The sequence below is a fragment of the Entelurus aequoreus genome, linkage group LG10 (genome assembly GCF_033978785.1).
Source record: "Entelurus aequoreus isolate RoL-2023_Sb linkage group LG10, RoL_Eaeq_v1.1, whole genome shotgun sequence".
Lineage (NCBI taxonomy): Eukaryota > Metazoa > Chordata > Actinopteri > Syngnathiformes > Syngnathidae > Entelurus > Entelurus aequoreus.
Window position 1 is genome coordinate 38,132,327 of NC_084740.1, and position 27,445 is coordinate 38,159,771.

Genomic DNA, 27,445 nt, shown 5'->3' on the forward strand with positions numbered 1-27,445 from the left:
GTGCCAGCGGGCTAGGGTGTAGGAGGGGTCGTGGGTGGGTGGGGGGTTCTTTGGCTGCGACGCTATTGGGTGCTCATTAATCCTTGTATCGATAATCTCATCCTTTTACGTAAGAGTCACAATAATAGCACATTTCTTTGTATTCGACTAGACGTGAGTGTGCGTGTGTGTGTGTTGTACAGCGCACTCGCTACCTTACAACCTGAAAGCTAACAAACATGTTCGTAATGTAAGTTGTATTTTTATTATTAGCATTTTTTTAATTTTATTTTTTAATGTTGTGAAAAAGGCTAAAATATATACGTTTGTGTATATAAATACATTTTTTAAGTAGCACTGTCAAAAGATTCATCACAGTTTTGAATTTTGACTAATCTAGATTTATTGCAGTTCATTGCATGCCTAATTTAAATTAACTTTAAAAAGACGGCAATATAATCACACAAACGCAGACAATTTAATGATTGTTTTACTTGATTGCATTTATTGCCTGAAAACTTGCCAACGGTATCGTGTAAAGGGCATTTTGAACAGTAGTGGGACGGTATAGCTCGGTTGGTAGAGCGGCCGTGCCAGCAACTTGAGGGTTGCAGGTTCGATCCCCGCTTCCGCCATCCTAGTCACTGTCGTTGTGTCCTTGGGCAAGACACTTTACCCACATGCTCCCAGTGCCACCCACACTGGTTTAAATGTAACTTAGATATTGGGTTTCACAATGTAAAGCGCTTTGAGTCACTTGAGAAAAAGCGCTATATAAATGTAATTCACTTCACTTCACTTCACTAGTATTGCTAATAACATGTATGTACTAGTAAAAAATTTTTGCTGTTTTGAAACCTGTGCTTTGATAAGAGAATTAATTGCTGGATTATATATATGCACATTACCTTGATTTTATCTCGAGTCCTGCAGGGGTTTATTCTGAAGTGACATTTTCCAGCGAGCATACCAGTCAGCGTCCACTCACTCATCCTTGCACTGACTTATGCATTTGACCTGATCACTGACCTATAGTTATGAAGGGTCAAAGGGACAACCTTAAATAAATACCTATTACAATAATTACTTAAATGTGTCATTATTTCCTGTACTAATCAGAATTAGATGATTTCATGAATCTGCGCGGCAGCTTCATGAATACTACAATTATAATTAATTAATGACACATTGATGTAATTATTTAAATATTTCTTACATTTTTACCCATTTGGCCCTCCATATATGGCAACCCTAGCTGCTTCCAGGAAACCATGTGTGCGCTCAAAATAAAACGCGCAATTTTATCTGCGTTTATACGAGATTTTTGTGTACATTTAAAAAAAATATTAAATCGCATGCATTAATGCGTTAGCTTTGACAAGGCTAATTGAAGTGAACTATATTTATATAGCGCTTTTTCTCCAGTGACTCAAAGCACTTTTACATTGAAAAACCCATTACAGGATTTACAATTAGGCTACATTTACACCAGTGTGGGTGGCACTCGGAGCAATGTGGTTGAAGTGTCTTGCCCAAGGACACAACGTCGGAAGCTGGTTTCTAACCACAAAAACCCCAAGTTTGTGGCCGGCCGCTCTGCCATCTGAGCCACGCCGCCCCAAAATTGAAAACAAAGCTTTGTGTTACGTTATGAGTATCATTAGTTTAGCTTGTTCTCTTTATATTGAGCCATTTTTTTCCCACGCGGTTTTGTTTGGTATTTCTACCAGTGGTGTGCCGTCAGGGCCAGCAAGGCCTTCTCTGCTGGCCTAACATAACCAGAAATCATAATCATAATTAAAGATAAAAGTAATTTTTAATTTACGTTCCCTAAATATCTAAAAGTATTTATATTCTCTTCATGTCATATTATGCTGTTGTTTTCAGTTTAGAGTTTGTATCAAATCAGAATTCAGCTAGCTTATGTTGCCATGCTGTACCAAATCTGCCTGGGGCCTTCATAATCAACAATGCAGGCGTCTGTGCACTGTAAGCGAACGGACACATAGAGTTGATAGACAATCGTGATAGCCAATCAGATCACGAGTTGTTGTCAGTAAGGCCTTCTAGCTGAGCTAAGTTACGAAAACAGGAAGTGGCACAGGAGCCATACGAGCCATACCACAGAAAACTTGCTGGTACGCATTAAGAAAGAGAGCAACATGTTGATTAGGTGGCAGATATATATTTGCAAGGCCATTTTCAAGAAGGATACTTAAGAGAAACTACATCTTGTGAGCCGAGGTCGGCGATGAAATGGGGAAATGCCCGCCATTTCCACTCGAATCAAAGGACTATGAAGGGCTGTACGGCGTCGGATGGGTTCTACAAATTGTGAGTTCAAATATTTTATTTCTTTATTTTTTCACGTTTAGTATGTTTTTTGCAATTTAAGTTTTGACAGTACCACATAAGATATGTTTTAATTGCTGATGCGGGTTTATTGATTTTTAAATGCGCCACAAAATAACCCGTTTTGTACACTGTTGTAGTGCGTAAATGTGTTTCTGTATAGTATTTCTCCAGCAATGGTCATGTGGGGACAACTCTCTCGTTTGAATCACACATTAAGAGTGTTACTAAAACAGCCTTCTTTCATCTCCGTAATATCGCTAAAATTTGTTCCATTTTGTCCACTAGCGACGCTGGGATCATTATTCATGCGTTCGTTACGTCTCGTCTTGATTACTGTAACGTGTTATTTTCGGGCCTCCCTATGTTTAGCATTAAAAGATTACAGTTGTACAAAATGCGGCTGCGAGACTTTTGACAAGAACAAGAAAGTTTGATCATATTACGCCTATACTGGCTCACCTGCACTGGCTTCCTGTGCACTTAAGATGCGACTTTAAGGTTTTACTACTTACGTATAAAATACTTAACGGTCCAGCTCCATCCTATCTTGCTGATTGTATTGTGCAATATGAAGAAATCTGCGTTCAAAGAATTTCGGCTTATTAGTGATTCCCAGAGCCCCCAAAAAGTTTGCGGGCTATAGAGCGTTTTCTATTCGGGCTCCAGTAATCTGGAATTCCCTCCCGGTAACAGTTAGAGATGCTACCTTAGTAGAAGCATTTAAGTCCCATCTTAAAACTAATTTGTATACGCTAGCCTTTAAATAGACCCCCCTTTAAGACCAGTTGATCTGCCGTCTCTTTTCTGCTCTGCCCCCCTCTCCTGCGTGAAGAGGTTATTAGGTGACCACAGATGACACGCTAGCTGTTCAAAGTCGGGACCCTGGGTGGACCACTCATCTGTGTATCAGTTGGGGACGTCTCTGCGCTGCTGGCCCCACTATGGACTGGACTCTCACACTATTAACACATCTGCGGTCCCCTCCAAGGTTTCTCATTGTATCCCATTGGGTTGAGTTTTTTCTTGCCCTCATGTGGGATCCACCCCCGGGTCCCGGGTCTTTGTGGCTTGTGCAGCCCTTGTGATTAAGGGCTATATAGATACACTTTGATTGATTGATTGAGGTATTTTGAGAGGTAATCATTGAAGTCGGACATCACTCAAGGCCTAGGTGGGAAACGCACGGCCCGCCACGGATTTCTACGATGTGCCGCAAGCCAAAAACAACAACAAATGGGACCCCAGGCCGCACTTTGGACACCGCCGCTGCAATGGCTCTGCTGACAGGGCGACTTGGTCACGGCGAATGAATATTGTTGGGACGGCGTGGCGTAGTGGGTAGAGCAACCGTGCCAGAAACCTGAGGGTTGCAGGTTCGCTCCCTGCCTCTTACCATCCAAAAAATCGCTGCCGTTGTGTCCTTGGGCAGGACACTTCACCCTTTGCCCCCGGTGCCGCTCACACCGGTGAAATGAATGATGAATGAATGGTAGGTGGTGGTCGGAGGGGCCGTAGGCGCAAACTGGCAGCCTCGCTTCCGTCAGTCTACCCCAGGGTAGTTGTGGCTACAAATGTAGCTTACCACCACCAGGTGTGAATGAATGATGGGTTCCCACTTCTCTGTGAGCGCTTTCAGTATCTAACAATAGAAAAGCGCGATATAAATCTAATCCATTATTATTATTATTATATGTGCACTTTGACTTTTAAGGCACTCAAGAAGAAATGACAGTTAAGAGCACTCACTGATGTCACGTGACTCGGTGCTGCCCCCTGCAGGCACACTCGCGGCCTTCATCATGCCCATGCGTGTGAAAGTGATGATGATGGCGGTCCGTGCAGTCTCCAGCAAGCAGCGACTCTGAAAATGTTGACAAAAACATGCAATTAGCAGCCAGTAGGACTCGATGTGCTTCTTCACACTTGTTCACCACCCCGAAGTTCTTTTCTCACCTTCTTTGGCGTCCTTGCTCCGCTTCTTTTCTTCTGCAACTTCACAAGCACAGTCACTAACGTGTGCACATTTTGCTAAATGAACGCCGTAAACTCCAAGATCAATTGGAGGGCAATCAGATCACGAGTTGTTGTCAGTAAGGCCTTCTAGCTGAGCTAAGTTACGAAAACAGGAAGTGGCACAGGAGCCATACGAGCCATACCACTCGTAGGTCATAGGACGGAGGACAGTGGTCACCATGATGTACTGACCTATTCACTCAACACACACATACCCTGAATAATGACCTCTGTTCGAAATGTAAAAAAAATGGGTTTACCTGTACACATAGATATCAATATTGCTTAATAAAATAGGATAAACAGATGAGATTAGAGAATAAATACAGTATATTTATAGCGTGGTAAAGAGATAGAGGAAATAGCAATAAATAGATGGATGAGATGGATAGAGAATATATATATACAAACACATGCGATGGATAATGTATATGTATAAATAGAATCAGATACACCTATAAATAAATAAACAGGATATACAATAGATAAGCAAAAAAATGTATAGTGCTCTTGCATAAACCATCAATGCCTTCAACTTGAGCAAGCTGACGCCCCCTGCTGGTTAGGAGAGTAAAATCCCTGCAAATATTTAGTGAAAAAGTGACAAGCAATAATCACCAGTCAGTCTTAAGGAAGGCATCGTAAACTTTATAAAGAAGACACAGTCAGACTATCAACAGTCCAAACATAACTCAAAAGTCATCCGAAAGAACGTGTACACACAAGCACGCATGATAGGGAGCAGTGTGGGTGCTGCTGCCATGGCAACAATGTACACAAATGACACTTGTTACAAGTACACAACTGTGTCCACGTACACAATTTAAAAAAAAAAAGATGCCACGGTGAGCGTTTGTCCAATTGTAGCTTATAAAGCTCATAAAGTTGGAATTCGAAAACACGTCACTGTTTCCTGCTCCCTCTTTCATACCTCGTCCATCCCCCCTCTTCCCAGAGCACCTCACTCCATCTTGGACATCTCAAACTTGGTCGTGACGGTTTCCTGCCCGAGACAAAATGAGCACTTTTATTCCCAGCCATTACAAATAAAACAAAGTTTGTCAGACATGGTGCATTGGTGACAAGATGGGAGTCCCTCAAACGTCAAACAAGCATCATGTGAGTCTTTGGCTGAGTGAGCAGCCTAAGGATTTAACTCCACAAGTGTTCCACGTACAGGATATACGACATTGCAAAGAAAAGTGTGATAACCACAGAGCAGAACAGTTGACTTAGTGTGACGTGGCACAATTACCCTAAATTCCGGACCATAAGCCGCTACTTTTTCTTACACTTTGAACCCTGCCGCACCTGTAAGACGGTGCGGTTAATTTGTGGAATTTTTTTACGATAACAGCCATAATAAAAATAGTTTAAAACAAACAACAACATCCATCCATTTTCTAACTTTTGGAGTCACGGGGGGGCTGGAGCCTATCCCAGCTGCACTTGAGCGGAAGGCAGGGTACACCCTGGACAATCTCCACCTCATCCCAGGGCCAACACAGATAGACAGACAACATTCACACACTAGGGCCAATTTAGTGTTGCCAATGAACCTATCTAACAACAAGCAAATACACCTAGAATGTGTTTTATTTTTTGTCATTTTATGGACGAGTTCTCTCACTGCACCATTTAAGGGTAGAGCTTTTGTTTTTTTCAAACGGAGTTGCCGTGTTTGTCTTCCAGCCATCCATAGCGTTACTACTCGTATGGCTTATTAATTCATCCCTGAAAGCAACGTTTTTGTAAGTTTTACAATATAACTAAAACTGTGTGATGTCTGTAGGAAAGTTTTCATGCATATTTAGACAAGCTACCTTAATGTAATGACATCTAGCATTGTTAGCATGAGTGAATATGCTAACCCGTTTACCAGTGTATTTGTTAGTATTAACTTACAATGGCATTCTTTTTGTATTGTTTCACAAATTCCTCAGTAAACTCACCAAAACGTCACCGTGAAGTTATTGAGTCTGTTTCGCTCAGTGGTTCTTAACCATAGGGAAGAATATCCGTTTCTCAGCTGCGGTCCATATTGGCTGCAGTGTTACTCAGCTGTAATACAATTGTTCACCACTTGTGGCAGTAATGACACTACCAAACAAAGACTATATCAATACTTTCATTTGCACTTTTTCGTCAGTTATAATGACTCCCTTCTTACACAGTATATTTGGTTAGTATTCATTTTTCTAAATCAGTCTGACCCAGTTTATGTGTTTAGTAAATAATACTATTTGTGATTAACACAGTTGACAATGTTGCAAACTGTAAGTAGGTTAGAAATCAAGAGTAAGATTAATAATTCATTGATGATATTTGATTGGGCTGCGGTCCTGAGAAGTTGTGCACCGAGGTCAAAAAGGTTAAGAAACCCTGGTTTAGCTGATTGAAGAGCTAGCTTCCGCAGCTAGTGGCTCCATGGCGATGACTTCTGTTTTGCTTGATCAACCGTTTTACTGCCGTGTTACAGGCACCGTTTGGAAACAATGAAGGTATGTAAATAAACATTTACAAAATCTTCTTTATTGGTATATATATATGCGGCTTATAGTCAGTCTGGTACGGCTAATATATGGAAAAATATTTTTTTCTTCTAAAACTTGGTGGGTGCGGTTTATATTCCGGTGTGTTCTTTAGTCCGGAAAATGTGGTAATTTGCCCACCTGTTTCTCCTCCATTATATGTGGCTTATTTTACCATAGCTTTACTACACAGTAGTTAACATATTTTTACACTTGAATGACAGGTAAAAAAGCAATGTCTCTACACCTAATACAGGTATTATATTTCCATTAGTGCCCTAGATAGTTAAACCTAAGAACAGAAAATGTGGTTTTTTCTGCCGCTATCTACACGTTTCGTTTTATAAAGCACTACATAAAGAGCTGTGTAACAGTAGAAGAGTGTAAACACAACATATGGATCTTTGAGCTATGTGTGCGTGTTCATCGGCAAATAAATGCTGACAAAGATTGTTCTCTCTCGCAGGCGAGTCACGTGACTCACCTCGTCAGAGTCCAACAGGGGGGGCAGGGCGCTGTGGAGAGGAAGACATAGCATGAAGGTTACGACAACACACGCCGCCGCATCACGTGACCACTTACACGTCCGCCATGGATGTTGGGATGTTGTCCTCCACCCATTTAAGGTCCTCATCCTGCAGAGAAGACGCACTGGTCACTTCCTTAGGGACACCATCCAACGAAAATAACGCAGACTTTTTATTGTCGCTGTCGGATAGCTAGTCCTTAAACATCCATCCATTTTCTACCACTTGTCCCTTTCGGGGTCACGAGGGGTGCTGGAGCCTATCCCAGCTGCATTCGGGCGGAAGGTGGGGTACACTCTGGACAAGTCGCCACCTCAGTCCTTTAACATGTCTTCGTAATATTTTGACCCGCGGTGTAATCCACCAAAACATTTTTTACCACTTTGTTGGCCTTGGCTGCGCCGTTGGTGTCGTTTTTCATGCCCCGCATCTTCATGCCCTCTGCAGACACACAAAACAAACGCATCCAAAACATGAAGGACAGGAAGTTTGTTTAGCGTTAACAAGGAAAGAAACAGTAATGGCTGACCAAAAGCTTCAGTCAACATAGGCTCCTCCTCCTCCTCGTTCTCTTCATCACTCATGTCATCCACCAGAGGGCTGAAAGCGTACCTGGGACAGACACACACACATTTTATCTTATAAACTTGGGTGGAAATTATTTTTGCAATGGTATCGCCACACTGGCCTACCTCTGATTATTAGCTGATGGTCGCCATAGGAACATGATGACCAATAGGATGGCGGAGAACAGAAAGCGCCAGAAAGCATCATCAATCCAAAGTTCGCGCCAGTCCTACACACACAACACACATTTAAACAACAAACTTTGTGTAGAGCAGAGGTGTCAAATGTGCAGCCCGTAGCACATTCTAAAAATCCTATTTTTTTTTAAAAAATTAAAAAATTAAAAAAAATAAAACATACAGGTGAAATGTAGTAACAAAAAGTGGCAATGTTGACTAATAACACAAAGCTGCCATGCAGGCTGTTTGTCTTTAAAACTGCCATTTGCCAAAAAAAAAAAAATTAATCACAATCAATGTTGTTATAGATTATTGACCTTTTAAAGGGGAACTGCACATTTTTTGGAATTTTGCCTATCGTTCACAGTCATTATGAAAGACATGACGGACGATGGATGGATTTTTTTTAAGGCATTCTAAATATTAAATAAATTCGATCAAAAGTTTGCTTACAATGGGGCTTATGGGAGCTGTTCAATTCAGCCTATAGAGCCAAACACCTTTTTTTAATACATGATGTAAGTATATATGTAATGTAGTCACGGGCACATTTATAATAACATTTAATATTTACGTATTTTGATCATTTTAAGCATACGCGGCACATTAATTTAAAAAAACGCATCACTTTTTTTTTTCCTTCATCACTGATTTCTGCTTACTGTACACTTTAGGAGTGCCCACAAACATGATAAAACACCACTTACTGTATAATGTCCGCTGTCATTAGAATGTTGACTGCTAGGATGTTCATATATTCCCATTTTGATGAAAAATGTCTCATAAACCTCGCAAAGAAACATGTCATTCTCGCCAGTTCCAGGCCCCAAATGGCAGTCAAAGTGTCCCAACTTGTTGGATTATATCCTCAGTCATCCACTTTTCAGGTAAGAGGCATGATTTATGATCTACAATAAACTTATAAGGAGCAGGGAAGACCACTAAATGATGTAAACATAGGCACACACGAAAGTGATCACGGCGCCGCTATAAATAGTTTGTGAGCGGTAGCGCTTATAATAACAATATCACTAATACTTGGTTAATATTCAAGTCACGAAATGTAAATGGAGTATTGTTGGCGCTTTTTGAATGGTTATTTATCGGATTTCATGGGCGGAATAGTGGAGCGCCCATTGGCTCCGCTGTAAGGGGACTTTTATTTACGATTTAGAATGCATTAAAAAAATCCATCAGTCATCATGTCTTTCATAATGATAGGCAAAATTACAAAAAAGTGAAGTTATTGGAGCCCTTCCACTTTTAAATATTTTTTGGGAAACATATTGCATATTTGGTGTGTTTTCCAAAAAAAAACTATAAAGTTTTCAGATAGAGCATTAAACAAAATAAACACAAAAAATCAATAAAAACTTATAATAGGGACGGCATGGCTCGGTTGGTAGAGCGGCCGTGCCAGCAACCTGAGGGTTTTGGTTTCGATGCCCTGCTTCCACCATCCTAGTCACGTCCGTTGTGTCCTTGAGCAAGACACTTCACCCTTGCTCCTGATGGGTTGTGGTTAGGGCCTTGCATGGGAGCTCCTGCCATTAGTGTGTGAATGTGTGTGTGTGCGTGTGTGTGTGTGTGTGTGTGTGTGTGCGTGTGTGTGTGTGTGTGACTGTGGAAATAGTGTTAAAGCACTTTGAGTACCTTGAAGATAGAAAAGCGCTATATAAGCATAAACCACTTACCATTTACCAATATAATTGACGGATAGATCTAAGTTAATCTTGATGTTTAAGTGTTGAAAGTAAAATAATAAAAAATAATATAGGACTTACGTTTACACTTTTGTGAGTGGGGCCCTTTTGGATCCCTGAGAATTTTAGTGGGATTTTAAAAAAGACTGTTTGCTCAGCAAATAATAATGAATACAAAATAATGTTATAAATTATTGACCTATTTAAGACTCCAATTACTTCACATTTAATATTCCACTTAGATTCTTGTTTTTGCCAAAAAAACAGGGTTTTCTTTAACAAAAATGGCATTAACCATAAACCAAAAAATTAAAACGCTATATCAACAGACAGATCTAACGTTAATCTTGAGATTTAAGCACTGATTTTTTAAAATATATATATATACACTGTATATGAGACTTATTTTTAACATTTTCATGACAGAGACCCTCCTGGGTCCCCAGGACCAAAAATTATATTGTATTGATTTTGAGAATGAAAAATATCAAAATAGCCCAATCCTGATTTGAAGTTTGGACATCCCTGGTGTAGTGGAACATATAAGGTATACTCTTTGTGCCTTTAATGTGAAAGAGACTTACAGACTGACATTTGGACATCTTGAAGGTTTTGGTGGTCCAAGCGATGAAGATAACGGACGCTGGAAAACACATTTGAGCTTTAAAGTAAGTAGTTCTGTCAAAAACATGCATAGAATGAGACAGGACGTACCGATGACAGCAAAGATGAGTGTGTTGGTGAAGTGTCTATAGAGCGAGAGCTTGACCACGTTCCTCCTGAGCCGGAGCAGCTTCATGGTCTGAGCCAGACTCACAAAGATGTGAGCACACACACACACACAGAGTCAAGGAAGTCAACAAGTCCACCTGCATGTTGTGTTAGTGTGGAGTCAGTGAAACACCACCTGCTGCTTTGACACACTTCCTAAAAAAGGTCACATGAGCTCAAGTGGCATCAAAGACACAGAAGGAGGGGGTGTAGTTGGGGATATCCACCAGCAGAAGGTAGAGTCGAGCAGAGCCAGGGGCACAGCAGCCAGAAGAAGGACGTCACCTTCAGTCTACAAGAAGGAGGACGAGTCAAGACATTGACAGAAAAGTGGAGGACAAGTTTGGAAGATGGAGTAAGGGGAAAAAGGAAGACGAATCAAACAGAGGAAGAAGACAAGGGAAGCCATTCAACACTGTGGCGCCCCCTGCTGGTGACATGTGAAAGGATATCCACCAGAAAACGCAGGAGTCGGTGAGGGCGAGCACGATGTCGCACAAAAGTATAGTGCTGGTGTTGTTGCCTCGATCCTGGGGGAGACACACAGCTTTCCCTCATGACATCACAACCAAACGGATAAGCCCCGCCTCCTCAGCTACGTCTCAGGTCGCCGGGTGTCACGAAATAACGTACAGGACGGTTGTCATATGTGGAGTCCATTTAAAATTACATAACGGATGACGGTGTTAATTAGGGCTGGACAATTAATCGAATTGTGATTTCGATTATGGCTTCTCACGATAATAATTGGAAAACGCTTAATGGGCCGCGCAACATGCATGCAAATTCCAGAGCTTGTAACGGTGAAACAGATGAGGAGCGAATGAGTGGAAAAAAAGATTTGGGATGTCACCATGGTTGCTACTTTTTATTTGACACAGTGCTAGTATGCAAAATCAATAATCACTTAATTAAAAAAGTAAAGAATATGATTTGCGTGTTCACATAACCGTGGACGTAGTCACATAATTGGCCAATTAATCAGAATCCACTGTTAAAAGCAGAATATCACGGAAATTGACTGAAAAGCTGTCATTTTTAACATTGGGAACATTTGTTTGAGAAAATAACGTGTCTGGTAGCGCTCATTCAGCCCCGAAACACGTCCGAAACTAAACAATGTTGACATGGTCACTTGAAACAGCGGCTAAACTAAAAAGGTAAAGCTTGCTAGAATAATCCATACACACACAACACATCTCATCTGCTTGTGTTGTTGTGAACGACATCATGGATGTAACATCAATGCACAAACAGTAGTCGCAACTTGAGAGGCGCTTTCTCTCTTTTTTTAGAGCCTCAAGTTGCCTCTTTACTCGCCAAGCTGACAATAGCAAAGCACACTTCCTCCCTTCACAATAATGGCGTGGTGCGCCACATCCGGTCTGACTGCGCTAACAAAATGAAGGTTTCAAAAAGTACCTTATTGGTACCTTTACAGATGTAATATGCTTTGACCTAAAATACTGGTCAAAATTGTACAAAGATGTATTGCACCAATAAATGTGAGGATTTTTGCATATAATTAAATGTTATTAGACAAAAAAAAGCACACTCTACTGTGGTAAAATAAGTATAAAAGATTAAAAAAACAAAATTACCGTATTTTCCGGACCATAGGGCGCATAGCCAATGAATGGTCTATTTTTGATCTTTTTTCATATATTAGGCGCACCAGATTATAGGGCGCATTAAAGGAGTCTTTTTTTTTTTTTTTCCTAAATGTCCAAACACTTGCTTGTGGTCTACATAACTTGTAATGGTGGTTCTTTGGTCAAAATGTTGCATAGATGATGTTTTACAGATCATCTTCAAGCCGCATTTTGACAGTTGCTTCCGGATGCGCAGTTTTGTGGGCGGTCTTATTTACGTGCCTCACCTTCGACAGCGTCTTCTCCCCGTCATCTTTGTTGTAGCGGTGTAGCGTGCAAGGACGGGAGTGGAAGAAGTGTCAAAAGATGGACATAACCGTTTTAATGACATTCAGACTTTACTTCAATCAATAACGGAGCAGCATCTCCTCATCCGAAAACAACAACACAGGAAATGTGTCCCGGGAAAAACCATCCGACCGGAACTCTAATAACTAAAGTTCTTTGGGTGAATAATGTAAATTCACTACACCAGTATGTTTTAGCGCTTTCATGGCGAGTTTACTGACAGATACAAGTAAGAACATAGCACTACTTTTTATTAGAAATGGCAACAGCGGAGGATGAATGTCACATAACAAGAAGATAGAGGGAAAAAAAAAAGCTTATCGATTAGCGGACGCGCACAATTTTTTCGGACTTCTACAGATCCCAAATACAGATCAGCAGGTACCAGAAGGTAAGAAAAGTTGCTTTTGCATAATATTGCGAAACAAAATGCCAGTAATATGTCTTACCTTATACACACCATAATAATACTCCTATGTTTAATGTGCCGACAATCCATCAAGCGGTGCGGCTTCATAGCTTATCAAAGTCGTAGTAAAACACTGTCGAGTTTTGAGAAAAAAAAAGGATTTTAAGTCCGCAATATACGGTAAAAACAATTCAAACGAAAATAAATTATTTTTCTTTTTATATTGCTAAATATAAGCGGTAGAAGATGGATCGATGGATCTTATTAATTATTATTATTATTTTACTTGTGGTTTATTCGTTACTAATTCATATCCATTTTTTTAAACTATATTTAAAGTTACGTTTTAGTGGTACAATAAATACTCATGTTTTCAAATTAATGAATAATTGTGCAATTAATCGTGATTACAGTACCAATCAAAATAACCCTGATAATTATTTGACAAATCATCCAGCCCTATAAATACATATTTATGTTGTAAAAACTGACAAATAAATGTACTTTGCGTTGACTTACGGCATTGACTCGTAGGACGCCTTCAACAACAGAGAACATCAAGTAGAGCAGACCGACGCCAACCACACGGTGAAGCAGCGCACCCAGTCTGGGCCTAACACACACACACAATCATGGTCATTTCAAGTGGACTATCAGGTGCGTTAACGACGGACGTACTTGACTATGCCGTAACCCAGACTGGCGATGATCACCAACACGCGGGCCAGTGTCCTCTTGACGGCAGAGAGCACCTCAGCAAACACTACCGCGCCCCGGACTGCAGGAGGAGGAACAACAGCTGCCAGTCAGCCCTTCTGAGCCGCGCCATGTTGGCGTGCACGCACCTACCAGACACGCCGTCGTATCGGATGCTCTGAAACTCGGCGTAGAAGACGGCTTTCTCCAACATTCCCAGGAAGATGACTCCTCCAATCCAGAACTGGATCCTCAGGAGGTCCCTCCAGTAGCACGCAGACAGGATCAGCCACAAGAGCGCCAGCAGAACGTAGACGATGCACATGATCATGTAGAACTGGAACAACAAGAGCGTCCACAAACAACTTCCTTTACACCACAGGTGTCCAAAGTGCAGCCTGCAGCTAATCTTTCTTTATAGCGGGCATTGCTCAAAAAATAATAATGAATCAAAATCAATGTTGCTATAAATTATCTTACTATTATTGAAGGCTCTAACTCAGTGGTTCTTAACCTGGGTTCGATCGAACCCTAGGGGTTCGGTGAGTCGGGTTCAGGGGTTCGGCGGAGGTCAAGACACACCGACTCATCGTGTAAATAAAAACTTCTCCCTATCGGCGTATTACGGATATAGCAACAGCAGAAGTCACACTGATTTGCAGGTGTGTAATTTGTTGTGGGTTTATGCACTGTGTTGGTTTTGTTCTTTGAACAAGGTGATGTTCATGCACGGTTCATTTTGTGCACCAGTAAAAAAACATGGTAACACTTTAGTATGGGGAACATATTCACCACTAATTAGTTGCTTATTAACATGCAAATTAGTAACATATTAGCTCTTAACTAGTCATTATTAAGTACTTATTAATGCCTTATTCGGCATGGCCTCATTATAACCCTAACCCTCTAACCCTAACCCTAACCAAATAACTCTAAATTAAGTCTTTGTTACCTAGAATATGTTCCCCATACTAAAGTGTTACCAAAAACATATAACTTTGTCTTGAATTTGAAAAAAAAACAAAACATTTTATTTTTCACTAAAGAAGGGTTCGGTGAATGCGCATATGAAACTAGTGGGTTTCGGTACCTCCAACAAGGTTAAGAACCACTGCTCTAACTATTTCACATCAAACCTTCCACTTCAAAACATTTTTTGGGGGAAATGTTGTGAATTTTCTGTGGTTACCAAACAATATTTAAAAGTTTTCGATGACAAAAAAGGGTATAAATAAAACAAACAAACAAAAACAAAAATGATAAAAATGTATAATCAACACACAGATCCAAAGTGGATCTGAAAGTTTATGGGTTGAAAGTAATAAAAAAAAAAAAGAAAAGAAAAAAATGTTTTAACACTTTTTTGACAGGGGCCCTTTTGGATCCTTGAACATTTAGTGCGATTAAAATAAAAAATAAAAATGCCATTGCGCAAAAATTAATAATGAATCAAAATCAATGTTACAAATGAATTATTTACCTATTTAAGGCTCCAATTACTTCACATCAAATATTCCACTTAAATATTTCATATTTTGTGTTTATGCCATAAACAAACATGGTTTTCTTTAACAAAAAGGGCATAAAGCAAAAAAAAAAAATTAATAAAACATTATACAGACATTTAGAACTGAAGTTGATCTAGTGATTTAAGCGTTGAAAAAATATATGTTATGAGTTACTTTTAACATTTTTATGTCTGAGACTCTTGCGGGTCACCGGGGACCAAACTTGACAGGAGCCCTAAAAGTTTTTTTTAACTGTATATACTGTATTGGTTTTGAAAATGGAAAATATCAAAAAGGACACCACATGCTTTGATTTTTCAGTGTGTGGCCCTCAGCAATAAAGGTTTGGGCATCTCTGCTTTACACGGTCAATCAACGTAGCTTTTGTTAGACTTTTTCTTATAGTAAACGACAATACAGTCGTACCTCAACTTAAGAGTGTTTTGGCATAAGAGCTGCCTCTAAGATAATCGTTATGCCTTAAATTGCAAGCAAAAACTAAACACAATGGGAACAAGGAGAAACCTTGGAAGGGACCGCAGAGACACAAGTGTTCTGAGTTAAGCGCTGGGACACAGAAGCAATTGAGCTCATAAGTTGAGTTGCCACCATAAATCAAGTGTTCTTACCAGCATGAGCGGCCATTCAGAGGCGGAGATGAAGTCAAGAGGGCCTCTCATGCTCACATGAACTGTAAAAAAATAAATAAATAAATAAATAAAACATTCAAGTTCTTGAAACCCCGAACGAGGCTAAGGATTGTGGACATGTACTGACGCTGGAGACCCCAGGGGGGTGTGGGGTGGGCCGGGTCAGGCGCTCGGTTGTTGTCTTTGATCTCCCTGATGTTGACGACAAACATGTACGGTCCGTCCTCCCAACTCTCTGCCGCCGCATCAAAGTGAGGGTGCGCAGCGGCCTGCGTGCACAAGGCATGAGGTGAGGTGAGGTGATAAGATTGAATGAGGATGAGGCGCTGACCTGTTTAGGAGGAACAGCAGCGTCTCCTGCAGGGGGCTTCGTCTCCTTGTCAGCTGCTGCAGACTGTGGGAGGAGCACATGACCTTTTCAGACACCTCAGCACGGAATGACAAGATCACGTCTTGTTGGACATGCTCACCTTTGGTTTTGGCGGCTCTGCCTCTCTCTGCTTCCTGCCCGCGGTCGCCATTGTGACTGGCTGAAAAAGATCACATGACGGCTGAGTGGCGACAGTCACGACTTTGTGGAGCTGTACACGTTACGGTGAGATGTTACATTTTAAATCATATATATATATATATATATATATATATATATATATATATATATATATATATATATATATATATATATATATATATATATATATATATATATATATATATATATATATATATATATATATATATATATATATATATATATATATATATATATATATATATATATATATATATATTTATTTATTTATTTATTTATTTTAAACTTTTGGGGATCCCCTGAAGTTTGGTACCGGGGGACCCAATTTTGTTCATGTTTATTAGTGTAGTTATCAAAATTAAGGATTTTTGTGATTTCTGATCGTTTGTGAGGGCACCTAAGGGACTTCTGTGTGTGTGTGCGTGCACTTCAGCCTGTTGTTTTGGCTTGTTAATTAATCACCTCCTTGTTATGTTTGTTTGCTATACAGTACTGTATAACACTTCATATTGTGATTTAAGTGTACAAACTTTCACTAAATTATGGACTTCTGTTAAAGCGGGAACCCATTATTCATAATGACATTGTTTCTTATTGAGTAATTTGCTTCACTATACAAACTTTTTGATTCACGCAACCTGTTCAACAACCAATTAAGTTCGTAAATCGAGGTTCCACCATATGGCTGAAGCAATTATTTCCAAGCGAGAGGTGGAACGAATTGTGTTCCACTTTAGAGGTTGCGGTGAATACAAGTACAGACATACATATATTGTGTGTGTTTATGTTCTTGTTCAGACTTGTTGCACTAACGTGGACGTGTTGTGCGAGTCTTACTTGCATTTCAGTCAGTCGTCTTTTTGTCTCAAACACATCCAGGCCCAACTGTGAAGAGAAAAATCACAACATATTAACTAATAACCACATTGTCTACTGAATATGTGTATGACTATGTTGGTGTAATCCCCTGAAATCAAGTCAAGAGTCTGCAACCTGCGTTTTTTTCCCTGTGTTGTGGCTCCAGCTAGTTCATGTTTCTGTGTGCTGTCGTCACGGCGCTGTCCCTTGCGGCATTATCATTTCAAAGTTCTGCATCAGCCATTGAATTCTAAGGGCTGTGTTTACTGGTGAGAAACCATGACACTTAACTGGTCAAGATTTAGCTCGTTAGCTTACTTTGTTGCTAATAAACAATGGTAACTAGGCTGACCATACGTCCTCTTTTCCCCGGACATGTCCTCTTTTGCGGGGGTGTCCGGGATGTCCGAGCGGGGTTTCTTAAATGCCTCAAATGTCCGGCATTTTGAATTAGGGTTGCGTGTATTTTCAATGTACGTTCAGGGTTAAGTTAAGAAGGGGTTAAAAAAAACAAAACTGAAGGTGTGCGCACTAGCAACATTTGTGAGGGAGGGGCAGAGACACAGAGCGAGAGAGCTAGTGAGTGGAGAGAGACATGAGAACAAGAAATGCCGAAACGTAAATGCAACTTCACGGATGATTTGCGGGAAAAGTATTCGTGTTTTCGCCCTGGCCGTGACACATGGGAAGCAGAAAGCACTGTGTGCAAAACAGCAACGTATGTATCTGTGGCAAATAAAGGGGCCAAAGATCTACAAGCCCATATCGACACTACAAAGCACAAAACACTTGCTGTGCAGGGCGAGAGCTCGTCTGCTGTTTTTTGTTTAGATTTAATTCACTTGTTTTGAGGCATTATTTATGTTTAGATTATATACAAGAGGTTATTTTGAATATGTCTACCTCTGCACTTTTTTTCTCAAAACTGTGAATGTTACAGAATATAAGTGTGAGTTATTTTGTTATACTGTCAAGCAGTGTTGGCGTTAACACACTTTTTGTGTTTTTTTAATTTTTTTTTACCATTTGTGGCCCACAGCTAATGTTTTAAAGGCCCACGGCACATTCTAAAAATACTATTAAAATAAACAAAAACATAAAAGTGAAATAAAAAAGCTTAAAGGTGAAATGTAATTTAGAAAAAGTTGCAATGTTGACTAATAAAACAAAGCTGTTTTTTTCTTCTTTCAAACGGTCATTGCTCAAAACATAATATTGAATCAAAATCAATGTTATTATGAATTATTGACCTATCAAAGGTTCCGATTACTTCACATCAAATATTCCACTTTGAAAAATATTTTTGGTGGAAGATTTTGCATATTTTGTGTGTTTGCCATAAAAAACATAGTTTTAAAGTTTGACAAAAAAGGGCGGAAAACAAACAAACAAAAAAAACAACATAAAAAAAACAAACATTTTGAAATGAGGAATAGATCTGAAGTTGATGTAGACTCCAGAGATTTAAGCGTTAAATATAAAATGTATGTATGCCCTGGCACACCATTATCATCATTTCATGACCCAAGCAAAACACTTTTTACACTTTTATACTGAAATAAATACACCTACAACTTATTAAATAAAAACATAGAAAAAACTACCAGCAGCGGTAAAGTTTAGATCCATGAAGGAAAGAAGAAAGTGAATGAATGTTTATAACTGAATACATTTACATATGTATACACATTTGTTTTCTTTTGTATTATCTTTTTTAATGAATTAAGTAACGTTTATGACAACCTTTTTCCAAAACACAATATAGAATGTGAGATATAACAGGATAATGCATACATTTGTCATTTGTTTTCAAAACGCTTACAAAAAAGTGGGACCCCAAAAATGTTCTGTGGGACCCCATTTTTATGACTTGATGGGGTCCCTGGGACCCCATTTTGAAAATTCCTAGCGCCAACACTGCTGTCAACAGAGGAGAAAAAATGCTTTATTCAAAAAAATATATTATTTTTAAAGAAAGTTCGAGTATCATTGGCAAATGTTCACCTAGTCCCGGCCTTGGCGTGCTGCCCGCCTTGGCACGCATATGTGTGTCCTCTTTTTGGGATTTCAGAATATAGTCAGCCTAATGGTAACTAGAGAGGGGTCGAGCGTTTTAGGACTGGTGCTGTGTTACAACACCTTATTGCAAACAAAGAAGGCATTTTTGCAAAGGTTGTGCCTCATGATTGAATCTCATCAACACAGGACAAGCAGTAAAAGCCAACCAATTACAGCATTTGCCGCGTCGCTGCTATCCAAGGTTAGACTTTATTTTAGGCATACGTCAAGCTACACAAGAGGATTTGGAGTGGGACGACAGAGCTTGCCTTAACACAACAGCATAAACAATAGTGGTGTCAAAACATTTTTTTATTTTTGAATGAATCGTGATTCTTATTTGGAACAATTCCCAGTTCTTTCAATGAAAAACAATTTTTTTTTTAAGTTTTATTTTGTCCTGTCCAGCCACTCAGGTAAATCATATTGTTGATGTAGATGATCATATCTACTGGACAGATTTACACTAGAAAAGAGAACGGTGGGATACTTCTCTTGTTGTCTTATTTGTATTTTACTTTATTAAATGTTTGGGTAGAATTTTTACTTTGTATGCAAAGACAAACTGTCCATCTTTGTCAGTCCGTAGATTTTCTCGATGGATGGTTTTTAGTAATAAATCACTTCTTGGTCTGGCTTCCCCTTATTCATGTTCTTTTATGTGTAAAGATTCCTGTCGCTACAGTTTGCGATCACAGGACATCCTTGGCGTGTTGGTTTCTAAAGCCAACACAAGTCTTGGTAAAAAAAAAAAAAAAAGCCTTCAGATTTGCTCCTCTGTGATCATGGAATGAATTACAAATGGACCTGAAGCTACATGAACTCATCACTTTGGGGGAATTTCAGGCCATTTTAAAAGATTGAGAAGCTTTTTCTATTCAGCGCTGTACTTGTTTTTAAATAGTTTTTATTTAATCTTTTTTTTGGTAATACAAACATTTATCAGCGTTGTTTGTCCATTTTATGGGGGAACATAGTTAATTACAGAACTGGGCCCCAATTTAATTGGAAAACTATTGTTTTTGAATCGAGAATCGATTCAGAATCAAATCGTTACTCTCGAGAATAGAATCGAATCATCTGGTGCTCAAAGATTCACAGCCCTAAGAAACAAGTTGTAGATAAAATAAGAGCGGACGTACGAAATACCATGGAAATACCTAGTAAAGGAGAACGTGGCAAAAAAGGCATACTTGCCAACCCTCCCAATTTTTCCGGGAGACTCCCGAATTTCAGTGCCCCTCTCGAAAATCTCCCGGGGCAACCATTCTCCCGAATTTCTCCCGATTTTCACCCAGACAACAATATTAAGGGCGTGCCGTGATGGCACTGCCTTCAGCGTCCTCTTTTTCACCATACAAACAGCGTGCCGGCCCAATCATGTTGTATACGGCTTCTGCATACACACGAAAGTGACTGCAAGACATACTTGATCAACAGTCATACAGGGCACACTGAGGGTGACCGTATAAACAACTTTACCACTGTTACAAATATGCGCCATACAGTGAACCCACACCAAACAAGAATGACAAACATTACGGGAGAACATCCGCACTGTAACACAACATAAACACAACAGAACAAATACCCAGAATCCCTTGCATCCCTAACTCTTCCGGGCTACAATATACACCCCCGCTACCACAAACCCCCCCTCCCCCAATCTCCCGAATTCGAAGGTCTCAAGGTTGGCAAGTATGAGAAAGGAAGATGTGTGAAAACCAGTGTTAGGCATAATGCTGTTACATAATAACAGTGTTACTAACACACACACGCATACATATGCAACTTTTTAACTACTAAGGGGAATAATTAACAACAATTCAATGAATTGATAATCATCTAATCCCACAATACACTGGTTATGGACAAGAAGAGAAACATCCACCAAAGCACATTCAATCCCTGTATTAACTGCAATAAATATATTTTAAAAAATATTTTTTTAACACTAATGAAAACACAAGAGACAAAACAAAAACCCAGAAAAGTTGGATCTGGACTAATTGTCAGGTGGCGACAGTTTTGGTTGATTTCGGCGACGCCAGTGGACCAAAGCGGTAGTGTTTTGCCAGAAGGAAGACCATATTTCCCATGAGGACTAGCGCATAGCGTTGTAAATCGTCAGAAACAACGGTCACGTACATACAAACTGACAGGATAATACCACAATAATTCAGTATGACTGATCTTTCCACAGTAGGAACCTACATATTTTACTCAAACTTTATATTTGCGATTTGTTTTTCTTTATACGGTACTTTTGAGTTTGTTGTGTGGCTGGTTGTGTCAGTGCAGAACTGCAAACTTTTAAGGTGGTGGCTATTTATTGCTACCACGCAAATTTCTGATAGGTAACATTAGCATTTTGATTTGAGCATTGAAAGGTACTTATTGGAAAAAACAGCATTGGCAGCATTGATCAGAAATCCCTCATCTTTGAGCTCACGCCAGCGAGTGAAAGCCAATGTTGATCCTTGACTGTCCCTTTTATCCGGGGAGCCTCTCTTTTTCTTTTGTTTCCTCAGAAAACATTTCAGGTTGTTGTTGTTTTGCAGCTTCTGCCATGGTAGCAGTAATTGCAGGTAGGCATTCGCATCGACTTCTGTTTTTTTAACAAATTGGGAAAGGGGGGAGTGACGTATGCCGTAAAGCAAGTCAGCACATTTGTAGTTTTTTGTCTGCCACCCTCCTCAAAGTTGCTAAGTGCCAGTGAAAGTGATACAGACCCCCCCAGGCCATGACAGAGGTGTCATTCAATTAGTTGTAAGTCCATGTATCATTCCAAAAGTTATCAAAATATTTTATGACGGTTGAAAAGTTACATACTGCTGCTTTAAAGGAAACTGTATATGTAGCAATAACTTCAATATAGTGATCAAATAGGTTTGTGGCCCCAAGAGGGTTTTGGATTTAGTGGACACAAGCCCAAATGAATCTTCTGATGCAAAAGGTCGCTGACCCCTGGTCTAGCCCCTGTGTCCAGCCCGGCCGGAGCTCGAAACCTGGCAGTGAGTGAATAAGAGTGCGAGAGCGCTAGGCATCGAGCCGTCAACTCAAAGTTCAGTGCAAGTTCTTAGAGTGGAAAAACAAATTGCCTCTATATTGAAGCTATTAAATATATCGGATTTATGACACCAAAAGACTTACAAAGTTTGCAGATAAATACCGTAATTTCTGGACTATAAGCCGCACCTGACTATAAGCCGCACCAGCTAAATTTAGGGGAAAATACAGATTGCTCCATATATAAGCCGCACCCGACTATAAGCCGCAGGGTTTTGATGTGTAATTACCGTAGTATATAGGGGTTCCTGCTACCACGGAGGGGATTGTCGGGACAGAGATGACTGTTTGGGAACGCAAAGCGTCCCATTTATTAACAATAAATATTTCAATCATTCAATCAAACTTTCACATCTTTGACATGGCAAACAGCATTCGTGCAGAGTACAAATAATACAAGGGCAGCTGTGGCTACGAAAGTAGCTTACCACCACCAGGTGTGAATGAATGACGGGTTTTTAAACATGTAAAAGCGACTTTGGGTACTTAGAAAAAGCGCTATATAAATCCCTGGTATTATTATTATTAAAGTAATACAAAGTGCTCGCCTGTACGTTATCAAAATAACCAGCCTACCGGTATATGAAAAGTCAGTCTTTAATCATTGTGTCATCGTCTTCCTCCTGCGTACTAAAACCACCGAAATCCTCTTCGTTGGTGTCGGAAAAGAACAGGCCGTAAATAAGCCGCACCCTTGTATAAGCCGCAGGGACCAGAACGAGGGGAAAAAGTAGCGGCTTATAGTCCGGAAATTACGGTAGATATGATCAAAATAGTATCAATCTCGAGATTCTCGAGCCATTTTGTGAGTTAATGAGGAAACCAGTCACGTGATCGCGTGACGTGGCGCTAGGAACAACAGAGCCCCTCCGCATCAACAACAATGCTAATCAAGCAGACTTTGTGAGAGCCAACAATTACTCCATCCATCAACAACAATGCTAATCAAGCAGACTTTGTGAGAGCCAACAATTACTTTTAGAAAAAAAATATTTTTGAGCCCGAACACAAAAAGGATGAGCAATACGTTTTAGAAGCCGAGTGATGGATGCAGTTTCATTGTGACACTATAGCATCCGCAGCATTGCTAAGTGCTAAACATACAAACTAACCATAACAAACCAAAATAAAACAAAGACTAACTGTAATATTTCCACTCTCACTAGGATGCCGACCGACGTGACGCTCACATAATCCCGTTTGGATGAAGATTCAATCGCAATCCTCCCGAATGGTTCTTGCGGGAAGCGTTTTTTTGGGTCTATTTCGCCACCTCAGGGGAGGTGAAAGTGGACCAGCCTGTCGGTCCATGGTCACATTTGTCTACTCGCAGGTGAGAGATGCACGAATTATAATCCAGAAATCACTTTTAGCAAGTTTGAGACTAAGCAGAAGCAGCCGCCAGCTCAGTGTATGCTAGAATTAGCTCACTGCCATCAATTTTCCGCTAAAATAGGCCGTCTGCGTTAGCGCTTATAATAACAATATCTCTCATATTTGGTTAATTTTCAGGTCATGAAATGTAAATGGAGTATTGTTGGTGGTTTCTATATGTTTGTTAGAGAGAGTATAATGAGCGCAACAGAGGACCCTCGATCTGTTGACTCAAAAGCTTTTTATTTACGATTTAGAGCGCACAAAAAAGCGAAATGTCTGTGTTCTTGTCATACATAAGGATAGAGAATAATAAACAGCACATCTCCTTTACTTCCAGAATGACTGATCTGATAACATAAACATATAAAGTCAACTTGTTTTTCCAGTCTACTGCTACTTTAAGGTGTCATGGGTGTGAGGTTTACCAACGTACACTTGCACAGCCACAATGGTTGGCTTCCGTTACGCTGGGGTCAAGGCGTGGCTGGCATTTGATGAGAGGGTACTGGTGGAACATGTAGAAACCGCTTCCTCCTTTGGGATTGACTTGTGTTGACCCGAAGTATCTTTCTGCTTGTGTACCCTGAACACAAGACGCACCCACATTAAAAGGCAAGAAGCACATTCCGTTGTCTCTACATTTTAGGTGATTTACATCCAGACTGAAGACTTCATCGTAGCAGTGGGAGTTCCTGAGGTACCATGAGATGTTCAAGTGGACCGCAGAAGAAGATTCACAGCTCACTGCAGCCATTGACACACAAACGCACACACAAATTCTTGTATTTGTTACCTTCTTGAGACCTCCGAAAAATGCCTACCTCTTTAGGACCACCCTTTCTAGAAATGTAAAGACTTGTATTTACAACATTAATAATATATACATACTATGCAAATATAAAAAAAGCTTGTTGTGAAAAATTAGTTGGAATTTCACAAGAAGGAGGTCCCAATTTCACAAGTAAAACTTAGAATTTTGGCATTTTTATAATAAGTCATAATTTTACTCAACGCAAGTCAAATTTTTACAAGAAAAACTGAACATTTGTGCAATATTATGATAAAAGTCGTAATTTTACTCAACACAAGTCAAATTTTTACAAGAAAAACTGAACATTTGTGCAATGTTATGATAAAAGTTGGAATTTTACTCAATAACTGTGGCAATTTTACAAGAAAAGCTTAACATTTTGGCAATTTTATGAAAAGAGTCTTAATTTTACTCAACAAGTCACAATTTAATAAGAAAACTTTTAAATTTTGGCAATATTATAATAATAATCGGAATTTTACTTGGCAAAATTATGAGAAAAGTCATAATTTTACTCAAAAAATTTCACTATTTTACAAGAAATCCAAAAAAAATGGCAATATTGTGATAAGTCAGAATTTTATATGACAAATGTCACCATAATTTTATATAAAAAAGTAATAATTTTACGAGAAAATATTGCAATATTACAGAAACAGAAAGAATATGAGAAATTGTTCCCGTTTTTATAAGAAAAAAGTCGACACATTGTGAGAAAAAGGCAGACTTTAGTTGTTTTTTTTTGTTGAATTTTTTGTTTGTAATATTTTTTAATCTTTCTTATTTACTTCAAGTTATCACAGTATGTCTATATACATAATTATTTATTTTTTAAAATTAATTTTGGCCAAAGGGGGCGAATTTCAATTTCTTTCTTTGGGGTTGTGGGGGGTGGGGGGGTTGGTGGTAGCGGGGGGTGTATATTGTAACGTCCCGGAAGAGTTAGTGCTGCAAGGGGTTCTTGGTATTTGTTCTGTTGTGTTTATGTTGTGTTTATGTTGTGTTACGGTGCTGATGTTCTCCTGAAATGTGTTTGTCATTCTTGTTTGGTGTGGGTTCACAGTGTGGCGCATATTTGTAACAGTGTTAAAGTTGTTTATACGGCCACCCTCAGTGTGACCTGCATGGCTGTTGTTCAAGTATTCCTTGCAGTCACTTATGTGTGTGGAAAAGCCGCATATATTATGTGACTGGGCCAGCACGCTGTTTGTATGGAGGGAAAGCGGACGTGACGACAGGTTATAGAGGACGCTAAAGGCAGTGCCTTTAAGGCACGCCCCCAATAATGTTGTCCGGGAGAAATTCAGGAAAAAGGTTGCCCCGGGGGGATTTTCAGGAGGGGCACTGAAATTCGGGAGTCTCCCGGGAAAATCGGGAGGTTGAAACCGATACCGATAATTTCCGATATTACATTTTAAAGCATTTATGTTGGCCAGAGGGGGAGCACTTCAAATTTTTTTACACACACTTATTTCATATGTTGACAGTCAATTTTTTGGGACCACCCTAATTATGATAGATTTCACCACCAGGGGTGCAAATGAGACATTCTCTATTAGATGCAATGTTATTGGGACCATGATTTATGTCATCACTTGTTCACACCTCCTCATATGGAAGCTACTTTTCCTTGTTGATGTCTCAAGAAGAATAGAAATACAACACACACACACACACACACACACACACACACACACACACACACACACACACACACACACACACATCAACAGGTGCAATGACACGGTGAAGGTGACGGCGGTCCATATGAGATAAAGGGGCAAACTTACATTTAAGATGGATGACGCTGTTGTTGAAGAGGGTTTTGGCAAACACAAAATAGTTGTGTGTCCTCAAAGTGTTCTAGAAGACAACAGAAAGTGAAAGTGGTCTTTGTATTTCGGGCAGCACAATTCTAACAGAACCTATGGAGTATTATTGATTACATTCACATGTCGCCATTGTAAAAATAAAAAAAGAAAAAGAAAAAGAAACTCACACTGTCGAGGTCCAGGGCCCATTTCCCCGGCTCGGACACGGCGCTGGTCGGTCCATTTCGTCCCGCCAATATCAGCAAAAGAAGCGTCCACGCCCCAGTCCGCTTCGGACGCCCAGAGTCCGCCATTAGCGCAGAGAGTTTAAAATAAATAAGCCACCGCGTCAAGTGGCTTGTTGGAGCGCTTCACTTCCTGCTTCCGGGTGCGTCGACGAGGGAGGCGCGAAGCATTGTGGGAAAAAACGTTCGGCGCTTTGTGACTTTTTGATATCACGCTCAAACACGCGAGTGTCATGCTGAAATGACATACGACACGTAGACGAATCAAAACACTGGAGTGATGAATTTACCGTCAATGTTGTTGTCGTTGGCCACGGCGGCCAGTAGAGGACGAGCTTTCATCAACGATATATGCTGCAGTTCTTTTTTGTGGCCACGAGAGGGCGCAAACACTAGCGCTATTCATGAGTCACTGGGGTTGGGCCCCACTGCAAATCAAAGTAAATACAAGTTGTTTTTTATTAAATAACAAACATACATTTTTCATTCACACAAAAGTCAAGGCACTTTCAGCATAAAGGAAAGAAAACAAAAGCAAATAAAGCTAGAGTAATAACACTAAAAAACATGAAAAAAAGGACAAAAAGGGCTACTTTAGCACTTTCAATGAATCAATCAATGTTTATTTATATAGCCTTAAATCGAAAATGTCTCAAAGGGCTGCACAAGCCACAACGACATCTTCGGAGACCGAATGCAATGGCCGTCGAGTGGGTCTAGCATAATATTGTGAAAGTCCAGTCCATAGTGGATCTAACATAATAGTGTGAAAGTCCAGTCCATAGTGGATCAAACATAATATTGTGAAAGTCCAGTCCATAGTGGATCTAACATAATGTTGTGAAAGTCCAGTCCA

At 39.9% G+C, this 27,445-nt stretch overlaps 1 protein-coding gene across 2 annotated transcripts; it reads right to left on the reverse strand.

Moving 5' to 3' along the window:
• Nucleotides 1-4,979: 4,979 nt before the first annotated feature.
• On the reverse strand, nucleotides 4,980-26,764 carry zgc:162698 (Transmembrane protein 87A-like). 2 transcript variants are annotated; one of them, XM_062060764.1, is made up of 21 exons: nucleotides 26,533-26,764; nucleotides 26,324-26,396; nucleotides 24,378-24,466; nucleotides 24,156-24,305; nucleotides 17,198-17,245; nucleotides 16,299-16,358; nucleotides 16,160-16,222; nucleotides 15,956-16,097; nucleotides 15,808-15,869; nucleotides 13,824-14,007; nucleotides 13,653-13,752; nucleotides 13,494-13,587; nucleotides 10,847-10,917; nucleotides 10,569-10,675; nucleotides 10,439-10,497; nucleotides 8,098-8,201; nucleotides 7,935-8,017; nucleotides 7,785-7,846; nucleotides 7,461-7,513; nucleotides 7,363-7,393; nucleotides 4,980-5,350 (listed from the first exon to the last, which is right to left on the reverse strand). In XM_062060764.1, the coding sequence occupies exons 1-21, from the start codon at nucleotides 26,656-26,658 to the stop codon at nucleotides 5,309-5,311; spliced, it is 1,803 nt and encodes a 600-aa protein (XP_061916748.1). In that variant the 5' UTR covers nucleotides 26,659-26,764; the 3' UTR covers nucleotides 4,980-5,308. The 2 variants fall into 2 exon arrangements, with proteins under 2 accessions (XP_061916748.1, XP_061916747.1); XM_062060763.1 differs by lacking the exon at nucleotides 10,847-10,917 and adding an exon at nucleotides 11,076-11,155 and having other exon boundaries at nucleotides 26,533-26,763.
• Nucleotides 26,765-27,445: the final 681 nt, after the last annotated feature.

Excerpts from the sequence above, each read along its gene's own strand:
- zgc:162698 (XM_062060763.1), bottom strand. The coding sequence starts at position 26,658 with ATGGCGGACTCTGGGCGTCCGAAGCGGACTGGGGCGTGGACGCTTCTT. Across the intron at positions 16,223-16,298 it reads CAGAGCCGCCAAAACCAAAG|TCTGCAGCAGCTGACAAGGA; the intron begins GTGAGCATGTCC and ends CTCCTCCCACAG. Across the intron at positions 13,753-13,823 it reads CCGATACGACGGCGTGTCTG|TCCGGGGCGCGGTAGTGTTT; the intron begins GTAGGTGCGTGC and ends CTCCTCCTGCAG.